Genomic DNA, 21,373 nt, shown 5'->3' with positions numbered 1-21,373 from the left:
GCGCAGAGGAGAGAGAGGCGGCGGCGGCGCGAGCTAGGCAGCGGGTGAGTGTGGCGGGCCGGGCGCTTGGGGAGGGGTGGCGGTGTGACAGGGCAGAGCGCGGGCCGGGCCCGGTCGTGAGCGCGGGCCGGGCCCGGCGCGTCCCTGACGCCCGGGGGAGGGGCGGAAGCCGGCGGGGCTGTCCGGCTCGGCCCGGTCCGCTCCGCTCCGCTCCGCTCCGCCCCGCCCCGCCCAGGGCTAGACCCGCACTGTTGCCTGGGCTAGGGGCGAGCCGCGGTGGGTGACCGCTTGTACCAGGCACCTGCTGTCAGCAGCGGCGGCTGTTCACTCCCGGGCTTTGTGTCTCTCGTGGCCGGCGCTCGGCGCTGCACACGAGCTCTGTGGCGCCCATGAAACCCCAGCTCTCGTTGCACGGATGCCCTGGATATTGACTATGGCTAACAGGGCTCTGGGGGTGGGGAACTCCTAAGCCCCAGGCTGAGCTTTCCCCATCAGTTTCCTGAAGCCGGGAAGAGGCTGGAGCCTTGTAGTTTTAGAAAACAGCCAAGGGACTTGATCCTCTTCTCCTTGAAATCACCTGGGAAGTCTCCTGTTTACGTCAAGGGTCTAGAAGGATGCTCTTGGAGACATTCTTAATCTAGTAAACCGAGCAACCCATGAACATACAGTTGCTGAAGTACACTGTACTGCGAGTGTTATGTTTGTGTGTCACTTTTCTGAAACTAAATAATTGGCTGTGAAACAAGCAGGCTGCCAGTCTGTACCTAGCACTTCAGCTTGACTGATGTACAACAGAAGTTTACTTTAAAATGTAGCACTAACACTGAAAATGTAACTACCAACTTGTTTTCACCACGTTTCTTTTTCTAGCTGACATTTGAAGAAATAAAGTCGACAGTCCGTGGAATTCATGTTCCTTCTTCCTTTATTTAAAAAACTATACCTAAACATGCACATTTTAATGACTTTGCAGTAGGAGCACAACACATAGTTGTCAACATTGACAAGATGATTATTACACCTTTAAAAAATACAAGGATTTCAAAATCTCACATTTCTTCTAGCAGAAGAGGAGATATGCCTTTGCAGGCAATCTTAATGAGCAACATACCATCAGGTACTATTACGCCTTTAAAAGATTTGGTGAAATTTCAAGATGCTGGTCTGACTGCTTCTGCAACAAAAGAAGCTGTGCTCCCTTCAGCTTTACGTGACTCCAAGGAAAACCATGCAAGAGGGGCAGGAACTTCCAAGAAAAGGGAAGGTATTTTTCAGTCCACATTAATAACAGATGGCACTTACGTTAAAGAATTTCTTGACCTCAGTGAAATAAAGCCAGATTCTGACACTGTAGCAGTACAAGTTGCATCTTGCCAGCAGCAACAGGTCTTGCCACTAAAAGACAAAAATTTACTGAAACGCAAAGCTTGTGATCCTTTAACTCATGAATCTCCAGCAAAAATCTTCCAAAGAATGAAAGCCAAGGCATCCCATGAAAAGCAGCATCAAATGCCATCTAAGGGAACATTGTTAGGGACAGATTACAACAGCAATTTGATCCTGACTCCTGCTACAAAACTTGTCCATCAGGGAACACAGGATAAAAAATCCAGTGATGAAGAAAACCAGCAAAGAGCTGGCAAGGTACCTGATAGACAGATCCAACCAGGGAAAGGTTTGTTGCATTTTATTTCCAAGATGCCTGGTTATATTACATCTCCAGTAAAATGCAAGGATGATGGTGGTATCTGTCTGATCTGTATCACTGTAATACAGTGATTGTGTGTCTGAATGGAGGGGATGGATCAAGCTTCAGGGAGCAACCGGTACACACAGTCATGGATTTCTATTCCATCAGGTGTGTTATGCTTTTGTAAGGTTTTAGTACTGGGAGTGTGCTGCTGTGGAGGGTACTTCACATACCCATGCTGTCCCTGTGCTGTGATATCTTCGGGGGAGTGACATGGTTTGTAGTATCTTAATGTCTTATGAACAGTATGGGACTACTGTTGTCATACAGTGTTCTAGTAGTTTTGAGCCTTTTGATGTATGTATTCAGGCTGTGTACAGGCTACAGCTTATCTCGGTATAAGTTCCATCACACAGGGGTGTAAATAAGCCACCCCTCTGAGGGCTTGGCTACACTCAAAACTCCAACTTTGAATAGCGAGTGTGGTCGCGGCGCCAGCGCTGGGGGAGAGCTCTCTCAGCACTGCAGGTACTCCACCTCCCGGAGGGGATTAGCTTACAGCGCTGGGAGCCATGCTCCCAGCGCTGGGACATCGTTTACACTGGCACTTTACAGCGCTGTAACTTGCTGTGCTCAGGGGGGTGTTTTTTTCACACCCCTGAGCGAGAAAGTTGCAGCGCTGTAAAGTGCTAGTGTAGCCAAGGCCTGAGTGATGTTGGTGAGAGAGCTTCTCCCATGGATGTTGCTACCATTGCTCGCTGGGGCTGGAGTAATTAAGTCCATGGAAGAGCTCTAGCCTCAGAAGAAAAAAGCATAGAAAACTTAAATGACTGAATTTGCCTGTACAAAAGTTTCCCATTTGTACACATTTGACAAAGAAGAGAGAGGAACTGGCTGGCTCCCTTAAATGTTCATTTGCAGACATCTTAATGTTTAGGGTTTTTTTGTTTGTTTTGAAGGTGTGGAATTTTTTTAAACGGAAGTAATAACAGTTTTGGTTGTTAGCTGAAATCTGCTGTTCCATTGGGGGTTAGTAAGAGCACTACTTATTAGGAGTGAACGCCTGATCCCACTGAAGTCAATAACAAAGCTCCCATTGACATCAGTGGGGCAGGATTTCATGTTGGTACTTTTAAAAGCTGAACTGCTCATGTAGAGAAGAGCTCTAAGACAAAAGGGGAAGAAGATGGGAGGCAAAAACAAGAAAAGAGAGAAACTGTATCTCACCAGACTGTGCCTGTTCCTAGCTATAGATAAGAAGCACTGCCCTTTCCTACTCCAAAAGACAACTCTGATATTGGCAAGTAGAGGGAATTAGGAGTGAGCCAAATCGGGTCTGTTGTCATGCCCCACTTCCCCTTTATTTTTTCAAAAAAATAAACTTTAATCAAACAGTCTCACACTTTGAACAAATGGCTAATATAAATCCTGGTGGTGTGTTTTTGTTTTTTTTTAAATTTTGAAATATACCTCCACCCCAATATAACGCAATCTGATATAACACAAATTCGGATATAATGTGGTAAAGCAGCGCTCCGGGAGGGCGGGGCTGTGCTCTCCAGCAGATCAAAGCAACTTCGATATAACGCAGTTTCACTTATAATGTGGTAAGATTATTTTTGGCTCCCGGGAACAGCATTATATTGGGGTAGAGGTGTACAAGAAATAAGAGAATTCTGTATTTTTTCATTTGTGAAGTTAATGTTCTATGAAATGTATATTTAGTCTAGTAATTTTTAAATGAATACGAACTATTTCTGTTATGCTATTATTCACTTCCTGAATTTAAGAGAACATTTTTCTTTTAGCACTGCATTGCACCAAGATAGTGCGAAACAAAAATCTGGATTCCCTCGCTCTGGACCCTCTGGTTTCAGAATCTCCTCAAAAGTTCTTCTTGCGCATAAAACAGAAAGTGCAGAAGCAGCAAAAAGGTACTTTTCTTGGCAGTGCTGGTAGTGGTTCTTAAAACTTTAACTTGTTTCTTATGTTTCTACGTTAGTGGGTATTTTAGATACAATCCACCCCTGCCATAACAACCCCATCGGGATCAAAGCCATTTGTTCATTATAGCGAAAGAGTCCGGCAGGGGGGAGGGAAGGAAGGCAGCTGACTGTGATAGTTGCAGGAGCTGGAGGGGCGGGCAGCCATGGGACTCGAGGTGGCATCCAGGGACTGGGTTTATTATAGCCGAAGGTTCGTTATTATCAAGGGCATTATAGCGAGGGTGTTCTGTAGTTAGAGTACAGTGTCTCCTCTTCCCTTCCCTATCATTGCCCCGCCATTCACGGCTCAAGTGGAAGATGAGCAACTTAACATTGTGGGGCCCCAGGCAGTTGCTCTGCTTGGTACCCCCTAATGCTGTCCCCAATTTTTAATCTACTGGGTATGCAGAAAAACAGGTGGGCTGTGGAATTTTTTTGGCAGGGGTAGGGGCTCAAAAGAAGAAGGATGAGAACCCCTGCACAGGACATTTGTCTAGATTTGTACCAATCCTTCATTTTGAGATGGGTGGGTGTATCATTTATCTTGTTTCTTTTATAAAATTATTTCTCATGACATCTGATTCCAATTGTGGAGCTTGGTATTATCTTCTCCCTACTATATAAACTTCTCCATACTAGCAGTACTATGTAAATTCCCATCTGTGTTGTCTCTCCAAATTCTGCTTCTGTGTGGGCAAATGGGTGAGGTAATCTCTCTTATAGGACCAACTTCTGTTGGTGAGAGAGACAAGTTTTTGAGCCACATAGAGCTCTTCTTCAGGTCTGTGTGGGCAGATAGAAAAGTTCTTGGAGCCTCTCTATACTTCTGCATACAAATGTCAGACTTCTGTGTTCATCACTACCAGCTTAGGAGCAGTTTGGTAAGGACAGCAGGTGAGGAAGGTTGAAGTGGCCTTTAGCAGCAGAAGTCTGTCTTGGAGCTCATGCATGGGCCAGCTCCACCATGCAATGTACGAGATTGAAAGGCTGCTTTCATCTGGAAATATAGCAGCTGAGTTGCTGGTCTTGTGATATGTGGAAATCATTGTGCCAGCTGATTGGAGGCGGGGAGGGGAGGGGGAGCTGTAGTTTCTACTCAAGATTCATTGTAATAGAATCAGATTTCTGGTTTTATGAATACAGGTTTACTTTTCTTGAAATAACATGAGTTGCTTTGCCTGAATTTATTTATTTTTTTAATTGGGCAGATCCTGCATTGTCAAACCAAATCAAGCAAAGCATTTCTTCAACAATCGTGAACAAGCCCTTAATCAAATCTGATTTTGCCAAACCAGTCAGTAACTTTAATAGAGAATGTACAGTTAACAATACCAGCAACAGTCAGGATGATGTTTTTCTTGTGGAGCCAATTGATGCTGATGATGAAATGTCTCAAAATACTATGATTGATTCTGTGAACACAAACTCTGACCCTTCTAAAACTGGGGCTCGGTTAGCAGAAAGGTATGGAAGTGGAGAAACAATATATGCCAGTCCTCATCGAGAAGGAAGACTATTACAAGAGAGAACCTGGAAAACAGCTCAAGGAGTAGAGAAAAAATCTGAGACTGACCCTCAGAGGCCCACACAGTGCTTCTGCAGTATTATGTTTTCTTCTCCAAAGGTCCACATACCAAGAAAACAAAAACCAAAAGAAGGAGATTGTAAGGCCACCTCAAGCACATCTCACATAGATAAAAATGATGGCAATGAAAATAAACAGGTGGGAAAGTTGGTTCCTTTGTGGAAGGATTTTGTATAGAAAAGTTCCTTCAGATTTGCTACAACTAGTGGTATTTATTTTTTCGTCATATATAGCAGTAAATAAGTATAAATATGTATGTATCCTGTGGAATTCAAGCTTCTTATGTGTCCTTTGGAATATTTGCAGGCTGTCAATCCTGCAACTATTTGATCAGAGACTGGGCCTCGTGATCAAACTTGTTTATGCTTAAAAATGGTGGTAGAAGAAACAGAAATAACACTTAAAAAAAAAACCAACAAAACTCTAAACTAAAAATTGGTATTTATTCCCAGCTTTTGTTGTTTAATATCTATTTAATATTAAACATTAGAACATTCTAATTGAATGGAGAGAAAAACCTTGAAAGAGAGAGATGGGGGATAGACACTACAGGCAAGGGATCTGGAGCAGACATCACTACACTTTTTTACTGCTTTTGCAGCCAAAGCAATCAATCCTGTGTGGGATTCTGAGCCCAGAGGTCTGCATTAGTGCATCAGATTCTAGGATTATGGTCAAAGTCTAACATTTTAAAAGGCAAAAACCCCTAAATCCATTACATCAGGCAAGGAGGAAAAGAAATAATAAAGAAAAGGTGTGTAGTTAATTAATTTAAGTGTTAGAGGAGTTTTTAATAAATACAATTTTCATAATGGAATGATACATTTAATAAAACTCCAAATCCTGTGTGCGCGCATGTACGTGTAATGTTCAATATAAAATTACTAGCCAGTTTCCAAAAGCGATAAGGCTCTTGAAGGTCTGCCTTTAGTAGGCTGTCAGATCCATTGTCTGCACCTGAGGCATGCACTGAGAGTTTACTGATACTCCCTGTGCTGTGCGTTTTTACTATAGTATAATCAGTAAATACAACTGGAATCTCTTTAACTCTCTTCCATGTCAGCTATTGGATTTCTCCCAACAATAAGGGATTACAGGTGTGGGGAAAGAGTTGGTGTTGGAACCTTTAAGAGTTTCCAGTTTTTAACTGTCTAGAAGTTTTGGAATCTAACTCCCCTAACTTTTTTAAATATTTGGGTTTTTTTTTCATTTTTAAATTACTGTCAAATGTGTGCATATTTTTCAGTTGTTTAATATTTTGAGGCAACTGTTTTCAACTTTACCTCTACCTGCACTGGAAATAGTAAATTAATGCGTTATTTGGTCACTTTTTCATCTCCTGAGAGTATTCAGTTTGTCAATTCACTGTTAATATATGTAGGAATTCTTGGTTTTAAACACTATAAAGCATTTGTTTTCTTAAAAGTTACTGGTTAAGGGATGTTTAGTTTGCTTTTTATTTTAATGGCTGTATAACGGGCATAATAAGTGTACCTATAATGCATGCTGTTTTTCTTTAACTTAGTCAAAAATCTGCCTAAGTGAGTGGAGGATTAAGGTTATCAACAACAATACTGCTGTGTGCGTAGAAGGAAAACGGAAGTAAGTGATGTTTTTTTCCTTCATCAAAGTTGCATATTTCTGTGGCATAAAACATAGTTTTTTATTCTCATTTCTGTATCTCAGTTTCACAAATATGCACTATCCTGGCATCTCCACTTAGGACTGCTGAGTGGATCTGGAAAGGCTCACGTGCATCAAAGACTAGTCTGTCTCAGTTTAACCATTACATAGGGCTGCTACTCCTGCTGACAATGGCCCCCCACCAACTTGTGCCTCCCTCCACTTACCAGAGAGAGTTTGGAGGATGGACCCAATGCTCTTAAGTCTAAGAAAGCTAATACCAAGTACACTCTCCTGTTCTGCTGTGTTGAGAGAAGGGAGCATTTCAGCCACATAACCTAAAGATCTCAAGGACTAGCTATCCAGTCTATCATAGAATCGTAGAACTGGAACGGTCCTCAAGAGATCTAGTCCAGTCCCCTGCACTCAGGGCAGGACTAAGTATTATCTAGACCAGGTTGGGCAAACTTTTTGGTCCAAGGGACACATCTGGGTATGGAAATTGTTTGGTGGGCCAGGAATGGTCATGAAATTGGGGGTTGGGGTGCATGATGGGGTGGGGCTGGGGATGAGGGGTTGGGAGTGCACGAGGGTGTGCAGGCTCCAGGTGGTGCTTACCTCAAGCAGCTCCTGGAAGCAGTGGCATTTCCCCCTCTGGGTCCAATGCGGAGGTGCTTAACTACCCTGACAGTTAGGAAGTTTTTCCTAATGTCCAACCTAAACTGCCCTTGCTGCAGTTTAAGCCCATTGTTTCTTGTCCTATCCTCAGAAGTTAAGGAGAACAATTTTCTCCCTCCTCGTAACAACAGTTTTCAAGTCCATAATAAGTTATATGTTCTCTGTCTTCTCTTCTCCAGACTACATAAACCCATTTTTTTTCAATCTTCCCTCATAAGTCATGTGTTCTAGACCTTTAGTCATTTTTGTTGCTCTGTCCACATCTTTCCTGAAATGTGGTGCCCAGAAATGCACACAAGGCTCCAGTTGAGGCCATATCAATGCGGAGTAGAGCAGAAGAATTACTACTTGTTTCTTGCTTACAACCTCCTGGTAATACATCCCCAGAATGATGTTTGCTTGTTTTGCAACAGTGTAACACTGTTGACTCATTTAGTTTGTGATCCACTATGACCCCCAGATCCCTTTCCGCAGTACACCTTCCTAGGCAGGCATTTCCCATTTTGTATATGTACAACTGATTGTTACTTCCTAAGTAGAGTACTTTGCATTTGTCCTTAGTCAATTTCATCCTATTTACTTCAGACCATTTCTCCAGCTTTTCCAGATCATTTTGAATTTTAATCCTATTCTCCAAAGCACTTGCAACCCCTCTCAGCTTGGTATGATCTGCAAACTTTACTCTCTATGCCATTAACTAAATTATTGATGAAAATATTGAGCAAAACTAGACCCTGAACTGATCCATGTGGGACCCCACTGGATGTGCCCTTCCAGCTTGACTGTGCATCAATATCTTGATTCAGGGGTGACTATGAAAATAATAACCAGCTGCCCTCTCCTGTGCCCTTAATACTTACAACCTGTCCAGGATCTGGTTCTATGTGTGAGGGTTTATGGTCCTTGTCTTTTAAACTGTCTTACATAACTGTGGATGTCCTCATTATCCATACCTGGTAAACACACAATTCATTTTTTACTCCTGTTAACTGTGCTCTGGTATTCAGTGATATCTTGTAGCAGTGAATTCCACATGTTGTGAATTTTTTTTAAACACCTCAGACAACTTACAACGAAAGGTTTTAGTTGGTCTGAAATATGTTGCCTTGTGATTTCATTGTATATTGCCTTATTCTTATTCTGAGAGGGTAAATTAGAGCTCCTTACTTAACTTCTCGAAACCCATTGGTACAATGTCACCAGTCCTAATTTTTTGAATTTCTTCTTATATAAAAGAATTTCACTGTTTCTCCTCACTTTGTTTCCTGTCTTGAGACCCTTTTTATTCTACTGTAACTTTTTGAAATGTGCTGACCAGGACCAAGTACAGTATTCCAGGGGAGGGCATACCATTAACTTAAATCTTGGCATAGATTTACAGTATTTTCAAACTCCATTCTTTATACATTCTAGCAGTTGGGTTTTTTTGTGAATAGAGCAGCTGTTTTCACTGAACTGTTCAGAATAGCATCTGAATTCTTCTCCTCCTGAGCCGTTACAGTTGATTTAGAACAATAATGTATTTGAGTAGTTTACCTTATTCATTTCCCTGTTTATCACGTTGCATTTGTCAATATTAAATTTCTTCTTCCATTGCACTCCCAATTCGCTTAACTTTGTTAGATCCCTCTGGAGTTCCTCAGTCTTTCAAAATCTTGACTGTGCTAAATAATGGCCTGAATCAGTACTCATTCAAGTCAATGGAAAGGCTTCTGTTGACTTCAGTGAGAGTTGGATTGGGCCATAATTTTGTATCACTACTGATCTTGATGCTTCTCTGTTCATTCCCTTTCCCGCATCATTAATGAAAATATTTAAACACAAGTCTGATACAGAATCTTGGTAGTCTCATTGTTGGAACTTGAAACCCCACTGTTAATCATTTTCCCTAACAAAAATGAACAACTTATTTCTATTTATTCTGTCGCTTCAGAGATATGAAAGAACTGAACTGGCATAGTAATGCAGTTGTGGAACGCATGGCATCCAACCAAGTTAAAACAATATCTGGCAGCATCTACTTGTTACAAGGAAATATAGACTCTGTTTCCATGAGAAAAGAAGGTAAGGAAACTCATTTGAAATTTAAGATGTCTGATGTGTGTGAGAGAAATAAAGGCAGAGTTACAGTTCTTCTGTAAAATACAAACAAAGGCTAGGTTAAAGGTAATCAGCAAATAAATTGACTACATTAACTTCAGCAATATATGCTGCATATCCCTGCCAGTTGGACGCAGTGGGATATTCAGCACATACTGCAAAACTGACTTCTGTCCTCTGCTTTTTAAATCCTTTGCTGTACATTCCTGCTGGCATCTGCTCCATTGTGATATTGCAGCCACTAGGAAACCCAGCTTGGAGCATGGAACTAGCTAATAGGTATATCAGACAGATTTGTTTTGTTTAAATTGCCTGATTTTGCAAAATTTCCCTTTTTATAATTTGGAAGTTTATTGGTTTTTTTGAGGTTTTATGGGTTAAATGGATCATAGGGCCTTAATCATAAAATAATTGTATGCATATTGTTAAAGATAAAATATGAAAACTACATTATTTTCAGTTCGTCTTTAAATGATTAATTACTAGATGAGTAACATAGCATGAAACACTACTTTAAAAACAGTCCTATAGTAGACCCAATAGCTTTCACAAATGTGCCTTTATAGTTTGATTTAGTAAATGTTTATCTTTCATATCAGTGGGAATATGATAACTTGCATAGAATTTTCCTTTTCAGATTCTGTCAATTTCTTTTTGAACATGGGATTTTTAGGGAAATTCATTCACAGCACACACAAGTTAAATAACTTAAGTGTTTTCTTTTTCTCTGAGAGTAATACCTATACTTTAAAAATGAATGGGTAATGACTCTCCAGCAAACCTTTTCATCCAGCCATGATGCCCTATCTTATAGTCCCCCTCCCTCTCAAAATCCTCACTCAACCCCTCTTAAAATATGTATACACACACACAAAAGTCTGGGACAATAGGTTAATCTTACAGCATGTCCTAAAAGTCATCAGATCCAGGCTTGGGTTAACCAAGATGTGAAGTGAACTCCCGAAACATCCTGCTGCCAGCCCCCTGTCAGTTATACTAGATAATTATTAGTCCAAGTGCCTCTGATGATCACAGCTGCCAAGATATTGCAGGGATGGGAGGCAGTATCTATGATAGAACCCCAGCTCATTTAGGGCTTCATATGTCAAAACAAATACACATAGTCCTTCAGTTTAAGACCAGAAGGGACTTTTAGATCATCTAGTCTGAGCTATATATAACAGGTTGCCAAAACCACCCAGCAATGGAAATGAGACCAAAGTAAATGAGACCAACAGGAGACTAGACCCAGGTGCACCAGTGATCAAGGTCCCTGCAATGGCAGGGGAATGATTAAATGAAAGAGTCCCAGATAATTCTGGCAAGTGACCTGCACCCATATGGTGCAGAGGATGCGAAACCCCCCCAAGGTTACTGCCAATCTGACCTAGGGGGAAATTCCTTCCTGACCCCAGTTATGGTGATCACTTAGATCCTGAGCATGGGAGCAAGAACCAGCTAGCCAAGCAGCTGAGAGAGAATATACTGTCTGTATTTGTAACCTATTTTGATTTATAAATCCGAGATAATACAGATACCTATTCTGAGTTCTAGGACTACTTACAAGACTTAAAATTGATAATGGCCCACGGGTGGGAAGAAAATAACATTTAGGCAGGTTAAGTCCAGTTCTCTGCCCATCCAATCCTAATCTGATTCAGCTCCATCATTTAAATACCTGCATTCTATCCTCTGAGGATGAATGAGTTTTTCAGTATGTCCAGGAGGCTAAGAAATGTGGGCTGTGGCAGGCTTGGGTGAGGAGTGAATTCTGAAGTTAGACACCTCATTGAGAGTGTCTTGCCAGAAACCCCTTCTTCTATCAAGATGGCAGTATGGCTTGGGGAGAAACGTAGCCTATTAGGTAACCTGGACCTAAACCATTTAGAGCTTTAAAGGTCTGTGCCAGCACTTTGAATTCCACTCAGAAGCACACAACTGCAGTGTGTTTCAGTAGAATAAAGCTCCACTTAATAAGCAAGTTGCCATATTCTGTACTAGCTTCAGCTTCTCAGATTCTCTTGAGGCCCCAAGCAGAGAATATTACAGAGGTGACAAAGGCTCAGATAAGCATGAAAAGGTCCAAATCCCTTTTTATTATTATTAATAATAATAAAAAAAAGTTTCCCTCGCTGAGTACAGATGGGGGAAAAATGCACTCCTTGATCAACATATTCTTCCTGCGAATCTAATAGCAGCCATGCCTAATAAACCCCCTGAATTGTAAACCTGATTCACAAATAGTGGCCACACACTTTCAGTTAGTGGAGCATACATCATTTTATCTAATGCTTCTTCTACCCAGCGGTGCACTCTCTGCCTTGTCCATGTTAAACCTCAGCCAGCTAACCCCAATTCAAACCCAGTCTCTTAGTGACACTGGTAACTTCTACAGCATCAGTGGAATTGACCATAATGATGTCTTCAAATCAAGACTGGATGCCTTTGTGGAAGATAAGCTTCAGTCAGACGGAAGTTATCGGGCTCCATAAAGGGGTAACTGGGTCAAATTCTTTGGCCTGTGATATATACAGTAGGCCATACTAGGCGATCTAATGGCCCCTTCTGGCCTTAAAAATCTGACACTCTTTGGAAGTGCAGTGAGGGAAGCTCTATTCCATGTCCAAATGTAGACAGTTCAGATTAGCCACACTATCAGAAATGGTTCAACTATATATTGCTATGCAAATGGTATGAAAGAGCCCCAACACTTGTGTTTAAATGTCTTTATATTCCAGTTGATTGAACTCAGGTGGGGATCTCTGCCCCCCAGTGCTCTAATCATTCTTCCACTCACTTTATCCATCACAAGTCTTCTGTATGCTAAATGACCTGTTAGGGTGACTCGAGGGAAGACAGCATTTACTGGCCACTGCATAAACAGTCATGGACAACTGCCAAAGTGTAATGGTTATCCTATGTCATGGATGCAGTGATTACGTCCCTAACCTCCAACCCATTTCCAAACACTACATCCAGAGTGCTGCCAGCTGCATGCAGAGTAGCTTTAAATTAAATTGACTTTCACCCATTCATATGGTAGTATTTTCAGTATTCAACTTAGCAGTTTGCCCTTCTGTGAATTAATTAAAAGTCACTGAAATAATTGACTACATGTTTATTTCTGTTTCTTGGGGGAGGGGGGCAGGGAATTGACTACTGTTCTTTTTTCTATATACAGTAGACCCTCAAAGTTATGGACACCTTGGGAATGGAGGTTGTCCGTAACTCTGAAATGGGAGTGCAAGGGCTCCGGAGTGTGTGTGTGTGTGTGTGGGCAGCTCGGGGCTGCAGCCGGAGGGTGGGGTGGGTGGGTGGCGTCAGGGCTCAGGGTAGTGGGGGATGTTCGGGGCTGCAGCCGCAAGGTGTGGGGAGAGGGTGCCAGGGCTCCGGGGCTATGTCAGTGATCGGGGCTTTAGCTTCAGTGGGAGCGCTGGGGCTGAAACTGGCACTTCCCTCGTAGCTAGAGCCCCAGTACCCCCCGTGGGGCTGAAGCTGGGAACAGAGCTGCAGGGTTGAAGCCTCGAGCCCTGTGCTCCTGAGGGTCAGAAGCCCCAAGTCCGCCCAGAGCCCTGAACCCCTCCCCCGTCCACATGGCTGCAGCCCCAACCCTCTCCCCCCCCCCGGGGGTGAATAAAGCCCCTAGGCAATACAGCATTCGTGGGGAATGTTTTGTTTTGTTTTTTGTTCTGTGCTGCTGCCTGATTGAGGACTTGCGGTTTCACATGGTGTCTGGTTGACCGGAAAGTCCATAACTCTGGTGTTTGTATCTTTGAGGTTCCACTGTCACATGTAATGTACTACAACTTATGTACTGCTATCAGTGAACCAAATTCAGTATTCAAATTTCATTCATTCTTACTGTGAAAGGGGGGAAAACGCAGTAGAAAGTACAGTGTGCTGTTAAAATGTTAGCCATTATTAAAGCTCTCCTTTGTTTCAAACAGGATTTCCATACAAATTCATCAAGAAGTTTACATTTGGATTTCCAGAACAATGGAAACAATATGTTGAGAATTTTCTTGAGGAACTAAAGAGGTAACTTTTGGTAGGCCTTTATTTTGCTCAGTGCTAATTTAATAGCGTAGAGTGAATATTTGTTTTTTTAAAATATGTCATAGTACAACTGAGGTTCAATAGATGTGTATTTAGACCAAGTTCTAAGTAAATTCTTAGTAACCAATGTGTTAGATGGAAAATAAAGTTTAGCAGGCTTTGTCTACTCTGTGTGTGTGCGCATGCAAGTGTGTAAGTGAAAGAGAAACCAGTGCAGCTACACTGATTTATCTACAGTGGTACTCCATGTATACCCATTGCACTGATGCAGGAGGACTTGCACTGGCTTGGCTTCTGGTGTAGTTTATTTACATTAGGGGTTTTAATCAGTGCAGCTGCATTAATACAGTGGCATGGGGTTGTGGGGACAGGGGAAGAATAGTGTACAAGGCTTTTCATTTGTGAGTTTTTTGTGTTCGAATGGTGTAAAATAGTATTTCAGCTGAAGTTCTTTAATAACAACTAAGCAATATTAAGCAGTGACCAATTTTGGTTTCCTATTTTTTTTCTTAAACTTCAAAAAATTAGGAAGAAACAAGATACTGATGAGGCTGGCAATGAAAAAATCAGTTCTGTGGAAGTGGATATGTTGGAAGAAGAGGGGGTAACAGGAGACTTAAAAAAACAATCTCGAACACAAAACGCCACTTATGAAGTAGCATTGAATGATAACAGATGTGAGTACTTCCCCTCCACCCCCACTTTTTTGTTCAAAATTGATAGTAGTTTAAATGGTTAAATGACTGACTTTTTCTTAATATTTCTCATTTTTAGAATTGTCACAGCGTGAGGTGGTTTTTTCCCAATTGTTGTGGCATTTCTTTCTCACAATAAAGCTCAATGTTCTATGAAGGGACAAATTTAACCCACAGTTTGTGGGGAATGAAACATCAACATTGGTTTGTGTTGAATAACTTAGGCTATGTGATGCATCCACATACAGGGAATGAAAGGTTGCTAGAGGGTAACTTCCTTGTAAATTTTTATTTTACTCCCTTTTATAAAATGAGTACATTCCCAATTAAAATTCCTGTTGCTCGCAGCCATTCCAAATTCTCTTCTTTAAAATATTTCTCTTAATCTCCCTTAATGCATAGACCTCTCTCTCACAGCCTCCGTTTTGTGCTGACTTCTGTCTGAACCTGTTAATTGTTATGAACTGTTACTGGACATATGAGGTGGGTGAGGAAATATCTTTTAGTTGGTCCAGTAGAAGATATTACCTCACCCACCTTGTGTCTCCTAATAACCTGGGACTGGCATGGCTACAACTACACTGTATGAACAGTTATGACAGGTTTTCTCTGAAATGTTAACAGTTTTATAACCCTATATATTGTTTCCCCTTATCCACCTCTCTTTCTTAGTTCAAGCCTAGTTTTCCTAATTCTAGGGGCACCATATCTTAATTACTCTTTGCACCTCTGTCAGTTCCTGAATATCCTTCTTATGATATGATGCTCCAAAAGTCTTTCATCAGATTTAATTATTCATTATCTCTTTATCCAGACTTCATTTTTGTATCATCTGCACATTTGTACTCTTTCCAGTGTCCTTCCATACAATTGATTGATTGTATACTTGGGAATAGATTCAAAGTCTAAACTTTTCTTTGGCTAATTCCACTTACCACCACTTTCCTATACGATCTTTGTGTATCATTACTCTCTGAATTAGGTCACAAAGTCAAAAGACTTCAGAACACAAATTTGGTTGCTGGGGGGGAAAAAATTACTATAATACTTCAATCACACTAAGTTACATGGGTTTTTGACTTGTCTGCTTTTAAAACTAAGAATGGTAATTTCTTGATTTAGATATTCACTTTTCTGTGAGCATCATTTTCATGTAAATCAATACAAAACTGGGTGACTGGGCTACAAAATGGCAGATGAAATTCAATGTTGATAAATGCAAATGCACATTGGAAAACATAATCCCAATTATACATATAAAATGATGGGGTCTAAGTTAGCTGTAACAACTCAAGAAAGATCTTGGAGTCATAGTGGATAGTTCTCTGAAAATATCCACTTAGTGTACAGCGGCAGTCAAAAAAGCAAACAGAATGTTGAGGATCATTAAGAAAGGGATAAATAATAAGACAGAAAATATCATATTGCTGCTATATAAATTCCTCGTACACTCATATCTTGAGTACCGCATGCAGATGTGGTTGCCCAATCTCAAAAAAGATAGATTGGAATTGGAAAAGGTTCAGAAAAGGCCAACAAAAATGATTAGGGGTATGGAACAGCTTCCATATAGAGAGAGAGAATAAGAAGACTGGGACTTTTCAGCTTGGAAAAGAGACGACTACGGGGGGATGTGATAGAAGTCTACAAAATCATGACTGGTGTGGTGAAAGTACATAAGGAAGTTACTCCTCATAACACAAGAACTAGGGGTCACCAAATGAAATTAATAGGGAGCAGGTTTAAAACAAATGGAAGTATTTTTTTCACACAACACACAGTCAAACTGTGGATCTCATTGCAAGGGGATGTTGTGAAGGCCAAGACTGTAACAGGGTTAAAAAAAACTAGATACATTCATGGAGCATAGGTCTATCAATGGCTATTAGCCAGGATGGGCAGAGATGGTGTCCCTAGCCTCTGTTTGCCAGAAGCAGGGAATGGGAGACGGGATGAATCACTTGATGATTACCTGTTCTGTTCATTTCCTCTGGGGCAGCTGGCATTGTCCACTGTCAGAAGACAGGATACTGGGCTAGATGGACCTTTGGTCTGACCCAGTATGGCCTTTCTTATCATAGAATCATAGAATATCAGGGTTGGAAGAGACCTTAGGAGAGCATCTAGTCCAACCCCCTGCTCGAAGCAGGACCAATCATGTTTTTATGTTTTAAAGTATATTTTTATGTTCTTCTATAAATGTAGTATTCTGAACTTGCAAACTTTAATTTATGCCTGTTGTTGTCAGAGTGGTACCGGTATGGTGCTCTGCTTTCTCCTTGTTGATATCACTCGGCTGCGTGCGTGAGTTCCCTCTGTTTGCTGCCCCAGCTCTGCGCAGATAGCTGACGCAGCAGACCCGACGAGAACCCCCAATAACCACAGAGTCCAGTAAGATGCAAAGCCACGTCGGCTAGGTTTATTGCGACCTCGGACACCCTTGCAGGGTCCCCGTAGATTACTTAGTCTACCGGGCGTACTGCGAGAGAGTGCCTCTTGGCAATGGACCGTCTCAGTGGCGGGACTTTCCACTCCCCCTTCGGCCGGACAAAGACACCTCCCCAAGGATGCATTCTTATACACAGATACAAACAAGTTACACATCACACCTGACGTATTGAGGTGCAACCCCTCTACGTAGCAAGGTACAACCCCTCTACGTATTAAGGTGCCGCCTTCTACCTTGTACATGTTGGTTTGATCAAAACAACTCTATCCATCATTTTACCCTTTTGCCCCTGTCATTGGGATGGGTCGGCCTGTCCTCCTGTTATCTATGGAATGTTTCAGTATAGTGTGTTCTAGTGCTGTGTTTGTGCTAGGTGAATATATGTTTATGCAGCATCAGCCCTTTTCATGCCAGCTTCTGTGAGCAGGGCCTACTTCCGGCTCACAGCTTAACTTTGCTTTATGTTAGCAAAGTCTTGACCATTACTTTAGTTCAGGCCTCAGGCCTCATACTGGGCCTTTATCAGGGCCTGCACTTACTACATTCCCCCGCTTTTTGTCTTTTTATGGGGAGGATGTTTACCCATCGTCCCGGAAAAGCATAATGTACGGACTAAAGATAACCCAGTGGGCTAAACACTGTTATGTGGTTACCTTATTTTACCATCCATACACTCATGCCCCATCTGTCTTTTTAGTCTGCACATTCCCTCGTATGACTGGCAGACAGTTTTCATTATCCAATTATTTTTTGTCCCTTATGGTGGGCCTGGGAATGTTAGGCCCGGGACCTTGGATACATGGGGGTTAGTAGCCTTTCTGGTGTTTTATTGAGGGCCTCGTGAGACCATACAAATGTAAATGTAAATGTAAAATATAAAGGTAGTATTATGATTGAGCCTTAGAGGCACTCCCAAATAATTAATATATATAAATTATATGATTATAGCATATATATTTGTAGCGTGTATGGGCATATATGTATAGTATGTATGTGTACATATGACACCACCTTATATCCAAGCATAACCATGTTTTTCCAATTTGCTGGTGTAGTCTGGCCCTTTTACTTTGGTGACACAGATAGAAACACACTCTTATTAGGGCAATTTCAGTTATCACCTATCTCATCATTAGTAGTAGGCTGAGTGTTTTGAAATACTGGGATAGGGATTATGATAGTGTGTCCCACAGTGCTATGTATATGAGAAATAAAACAGAAATTTGGAGTAGTGACACTACCACTGAGGCCTTTATATATAAATATATTGTAATTAGTTACTACACAGTACTGTCCATTCATGTTATAGGTTAGCCTTAAAGCTGGTTGTCACCCTCTGTTCAGCTTTACTGGGCAGGAAACAGAAGTGGGTAGCTTCTCTGTTCCATTGGTTGATGTAGATCCAGTTGTTTTTTGTGGATGCCGTCTTCCAGATAACCTACTGAATGGACAGTAACCAATTTATCAAATATTGCTGTGTCTGGATTTAATATTGGTACCCAGACACTGAACAAGATTGTTTTGAATAACATGTGCCTCAGTTAGGATGCAGTGTTACTGACCCAAATTATGACTGGTACTAACAGGCAATTTGTTTACCCAATTTGTAGTTACATAGTAACTTAGTTTCTTTACCAATTTGTTTTTTCCTTGTCTTCATGTTGTTTGCTGCTATTCGTTTGTTGATTGTACCTGTGTGTTGGTTAAACAATTTAGTAAGGTTATACATATTGTACATATTATACATCAATCATACAATACAGCAATAATACAGCAGTACAGTGATAATGCAGTAGTACAGCAATAATACAGCAGTACAGTTGTTTTTACACAATAACCAAGTTAAAATTACATGACAGTTTTTTTTGGTCCAGCTAGTGGTTTTTAGCTGATTGTTAAATTAAGTGTCCATATATTGTAGATAGAGGTGTAATTGACCAGTCTCTTATTTATAAAACACTTCATTTTTCTTTTCTTGATGCTTGGGGGTTTCTTCACTGTATTCAGATATGAACTGGTGTCTTCAGGGTGTGATATTTTCTGGTGTCTGTGGGATGCAACTTAAACAACTTTTGTTAGTTAACATAAAGTTTTTTGTTTGCTTTTCAGTAACCCAAACTTAATACATAGTTTTAACTTAGTTTGTTTACAATGTAATAAGAACAATGTAATAGGGACCAAGTCTTTTATAACACAAGCTATACTTTTGCAATTGTTGTATAGACATTCATTTTCATTTGGGGTGCATTACTAATATTTAATACTAAATGTAATGCTTAATGGCTACAATAAATGTTCACAATCTTCCATAAGAAGGTATATTACTTTCCTTTGCTGAACACTTTGTTTCAGCAAAAGAGTTAGTAACATAATTTTAACAAGCTTTTTAGAGTTAATTTGCTTGATATACCAATTTCACTCTTGTTAACTGTTTAGAAGCACAAACCTTAACAACCATTGCTTCCCATTAACATAACATAACAAAAGAAAAGCATATAAAATTAAACCAACTATAAAATTAAACCAAAATAAATTTTAAATACAGATACATGCAAATACTTTGAGGGTATTTGAGGGTATACTTTTATGATGCTTTGCCATGTTTGGGAGCCAAAGGTGGAAACCTGTTGAAAATGTTAAAACCTGTTAAAATTGTTTGGTTACCTTTATGCATAAATTGTTATTTTAAAACATCTTGGTTATGACATTCTTATAACTATATTTAAAAGTGCAAACAAGTTTATAAAAAGCCCAAACAAGAAATTGACTTTTTTTAGTATTATCTTTACCTTAATGTTGAGGTTTCCCCTTACATTTTTTTTCTTTGAATAACAATTTTAAAAAAAACTTAAAAAACAAAACTGTGATTGATAAAAGAGAATTCTTTTTGTTTGCAATTGCATTATTTGTTGAGGCAAAAATATATGTACATATATTTGTAACTGAAACCTTTTTGAACTTTTCACAAAAAGTTGGTGCTAATAATACTGTGATTATACCCCAACCATGATTTTAAAATAGTGTGGTACCACATCTCATATATATTTTTGAAAGGGTATAAAATTGACTTTTGTTGCAACAAAATAAAAATAATTTAAAAAAAAATAGTCACGTGACACACACAACATAGACACAAAACACACACATGGCATACAGGACAAACTTACAATTAAAAACAAATGGCGCCAGAATTCTATTCATAACTATACAAAATAACATAACCAAAAAAAAAAGGAAAAAGTTATTACCTTATTTAAAACTTGTAGCATAAATTTGATTAAAAAAATATTAATGTTTGCCAAATGTATTGTACTGTATTTGGTAACAAGGAATTTTACATTACTTTATATTTAACATTATTTTAAAACTCTGCTATATGGAAATAAGAAAAGCCCATGTTTCAAATATTAGTTAGTGGTTTGTATCAGAAGCAGAGAATGCATTTCTGTTGCTTGGCAACCATATCTTTAAGAAAGTTAGGAATAATTCCAGCTGTTGCATTCCTGAATGGTTAAAATAATTAATTTACTGGATTTAAAGTTTTTACCTTGTTTTCTTTTGTTTCTTGTTTTGTTCTGTTTTCAATTGCTTTATTTTTTAGAGGTTTCTGTAAAAACTATAACTTTTAACTTTTAAAACAAAAAGAGAGAGCCGAAGTGAGGAGAGGTGGGGGATGGGGGAAGAGGATGGGGGATCACGTCGGGGTCACCAGTGTTGTCAGAGTGGTACCGGTATGGTGCTCTGCTTTCTCCTTGTTGATATCACTCGGCTGCGTGCGTGAGTTCCCTCTGTTTGCTGCCCCAGCTCTGCGCAGATAGCTGACGCAGCAGACCCAACGAGAACCCCCAATAACCACAGAGTCCAGTAAGATGCAAAGCCACGTCGGCTAGGTTTATTGCGACCTCGGACACCCGTGCAGGGTCCCCGTAGATTACTTAGTCTACCGGGCGTACTGCGAGAGAGTGCCTCTTGGCAATGGACCCGTCTCAGTGGCGGGACTTTCCACTCCCCCTTCGGCCGGACAAAGACACCTCCCCAAGGATGCATTCTTATACACAGATACAAACAAGTTACACATCACACCTGATGTATTGAGGTGCAACCCCTCTACGTAGCAAGGTACAACCCCTCTACGTATTAAGGTGCCGCCTTCTACCTTGTACATGTTGGTTCGATCAAAACAACTCTATCCATCATTTTACCCTTTTGCCCCTGTCATTGGGATGGGTCGGCCTGTCCTCCTGTTATCTATGGAATGTTTCAGTATAGTGTGTTCTAGTGCTGTGTTTGTGCTAGGTGAATATATGTTTATGCAGCATCAGCCCTTTTCGTGCCAGCTTTTGTGAGCAGGGCCTGCCTCTGGCTCACAGCTTAACTTTGCTTTATGTTAGCAAAGTCTTGACCATTACTTTAGTTCAGGCCTCATACTGGGCCTTTATCAGGGCCTGCACTTACTACACCTGTAAGATCGTACTAAAGATTACTTTTAAAATACAGTATTTTGATGTTTAA

The 21,373-nt window shown here is 40.6% G+C and overlaps 1 protein-coding gene across 5 annotated transcripts in view; it reads left to right on the top strand.

The window, feature by feature from the left end:
• Positions 1-17: 17 nt before the first annotated feature.
• MIS18BP1 (MIS18 binding protein 1) overlaps positions 18-21,373 on the top strand; it is a 45,318-nt gene continuing 23,962 nt past the window's right edge. Inside the window, exons 1-8 of one of the 5 annotated variants that reach the window (XM_039538175.1) lie at positions 18-44; positions 871-1,675; positions 3,499-3,624; positions 4,884-5,398; positions 6,786-6,862; positions 9,495-9,625; positions 13,609-13,699; positions 14,246-14,394. In XM_039538175.1, coding sequence (XP_039394109.1) covers positions 1,009-1,675; positions 3,499-3,624; positions 4,884-5,398; positions 6,786-6,862; positions 9,495-9,625; positions 13,609-13,699; positions 14,246-14,394 — 1,756 coding nt within the window. In that variant the 5' untranslated portion in view covers positions 18-44; positions 871-1,008. Of the gene's footprint in view, positions 45-198; positions 1,676-1,701; positions 1,859-3,498; positions 3,625-4,883; positions 5,399-6,785; positions 6,863-9,494; positions 9,626-13,608; positions 13,700-14,245; positions 14,395-21,373 lie in introns of those variants that run through there. The other 4 variants (XM_039538174.1, XM_039538176.1, XM_039538177.1 and 1 more) reach the window with 4 other exon arrangements.

This window comes from Mauremys reevesii, linkage group 4, assembly GCF_016161935.1.
Source record: "Mauremys reevesii isolate NIE-2019 linkage group 4, ASM1616193v1, whole genome shotgun sequence".
NCBI classification, from domain to species: domain Eukaryota; kingdom Metazoa; phylum Chordata; order Testudines; family Geoemydidae; genus Mauremys; species Mauremys reevesii.
This window is presented reverse-complemented; position numbering and strand designations above follow the sequence as displayed.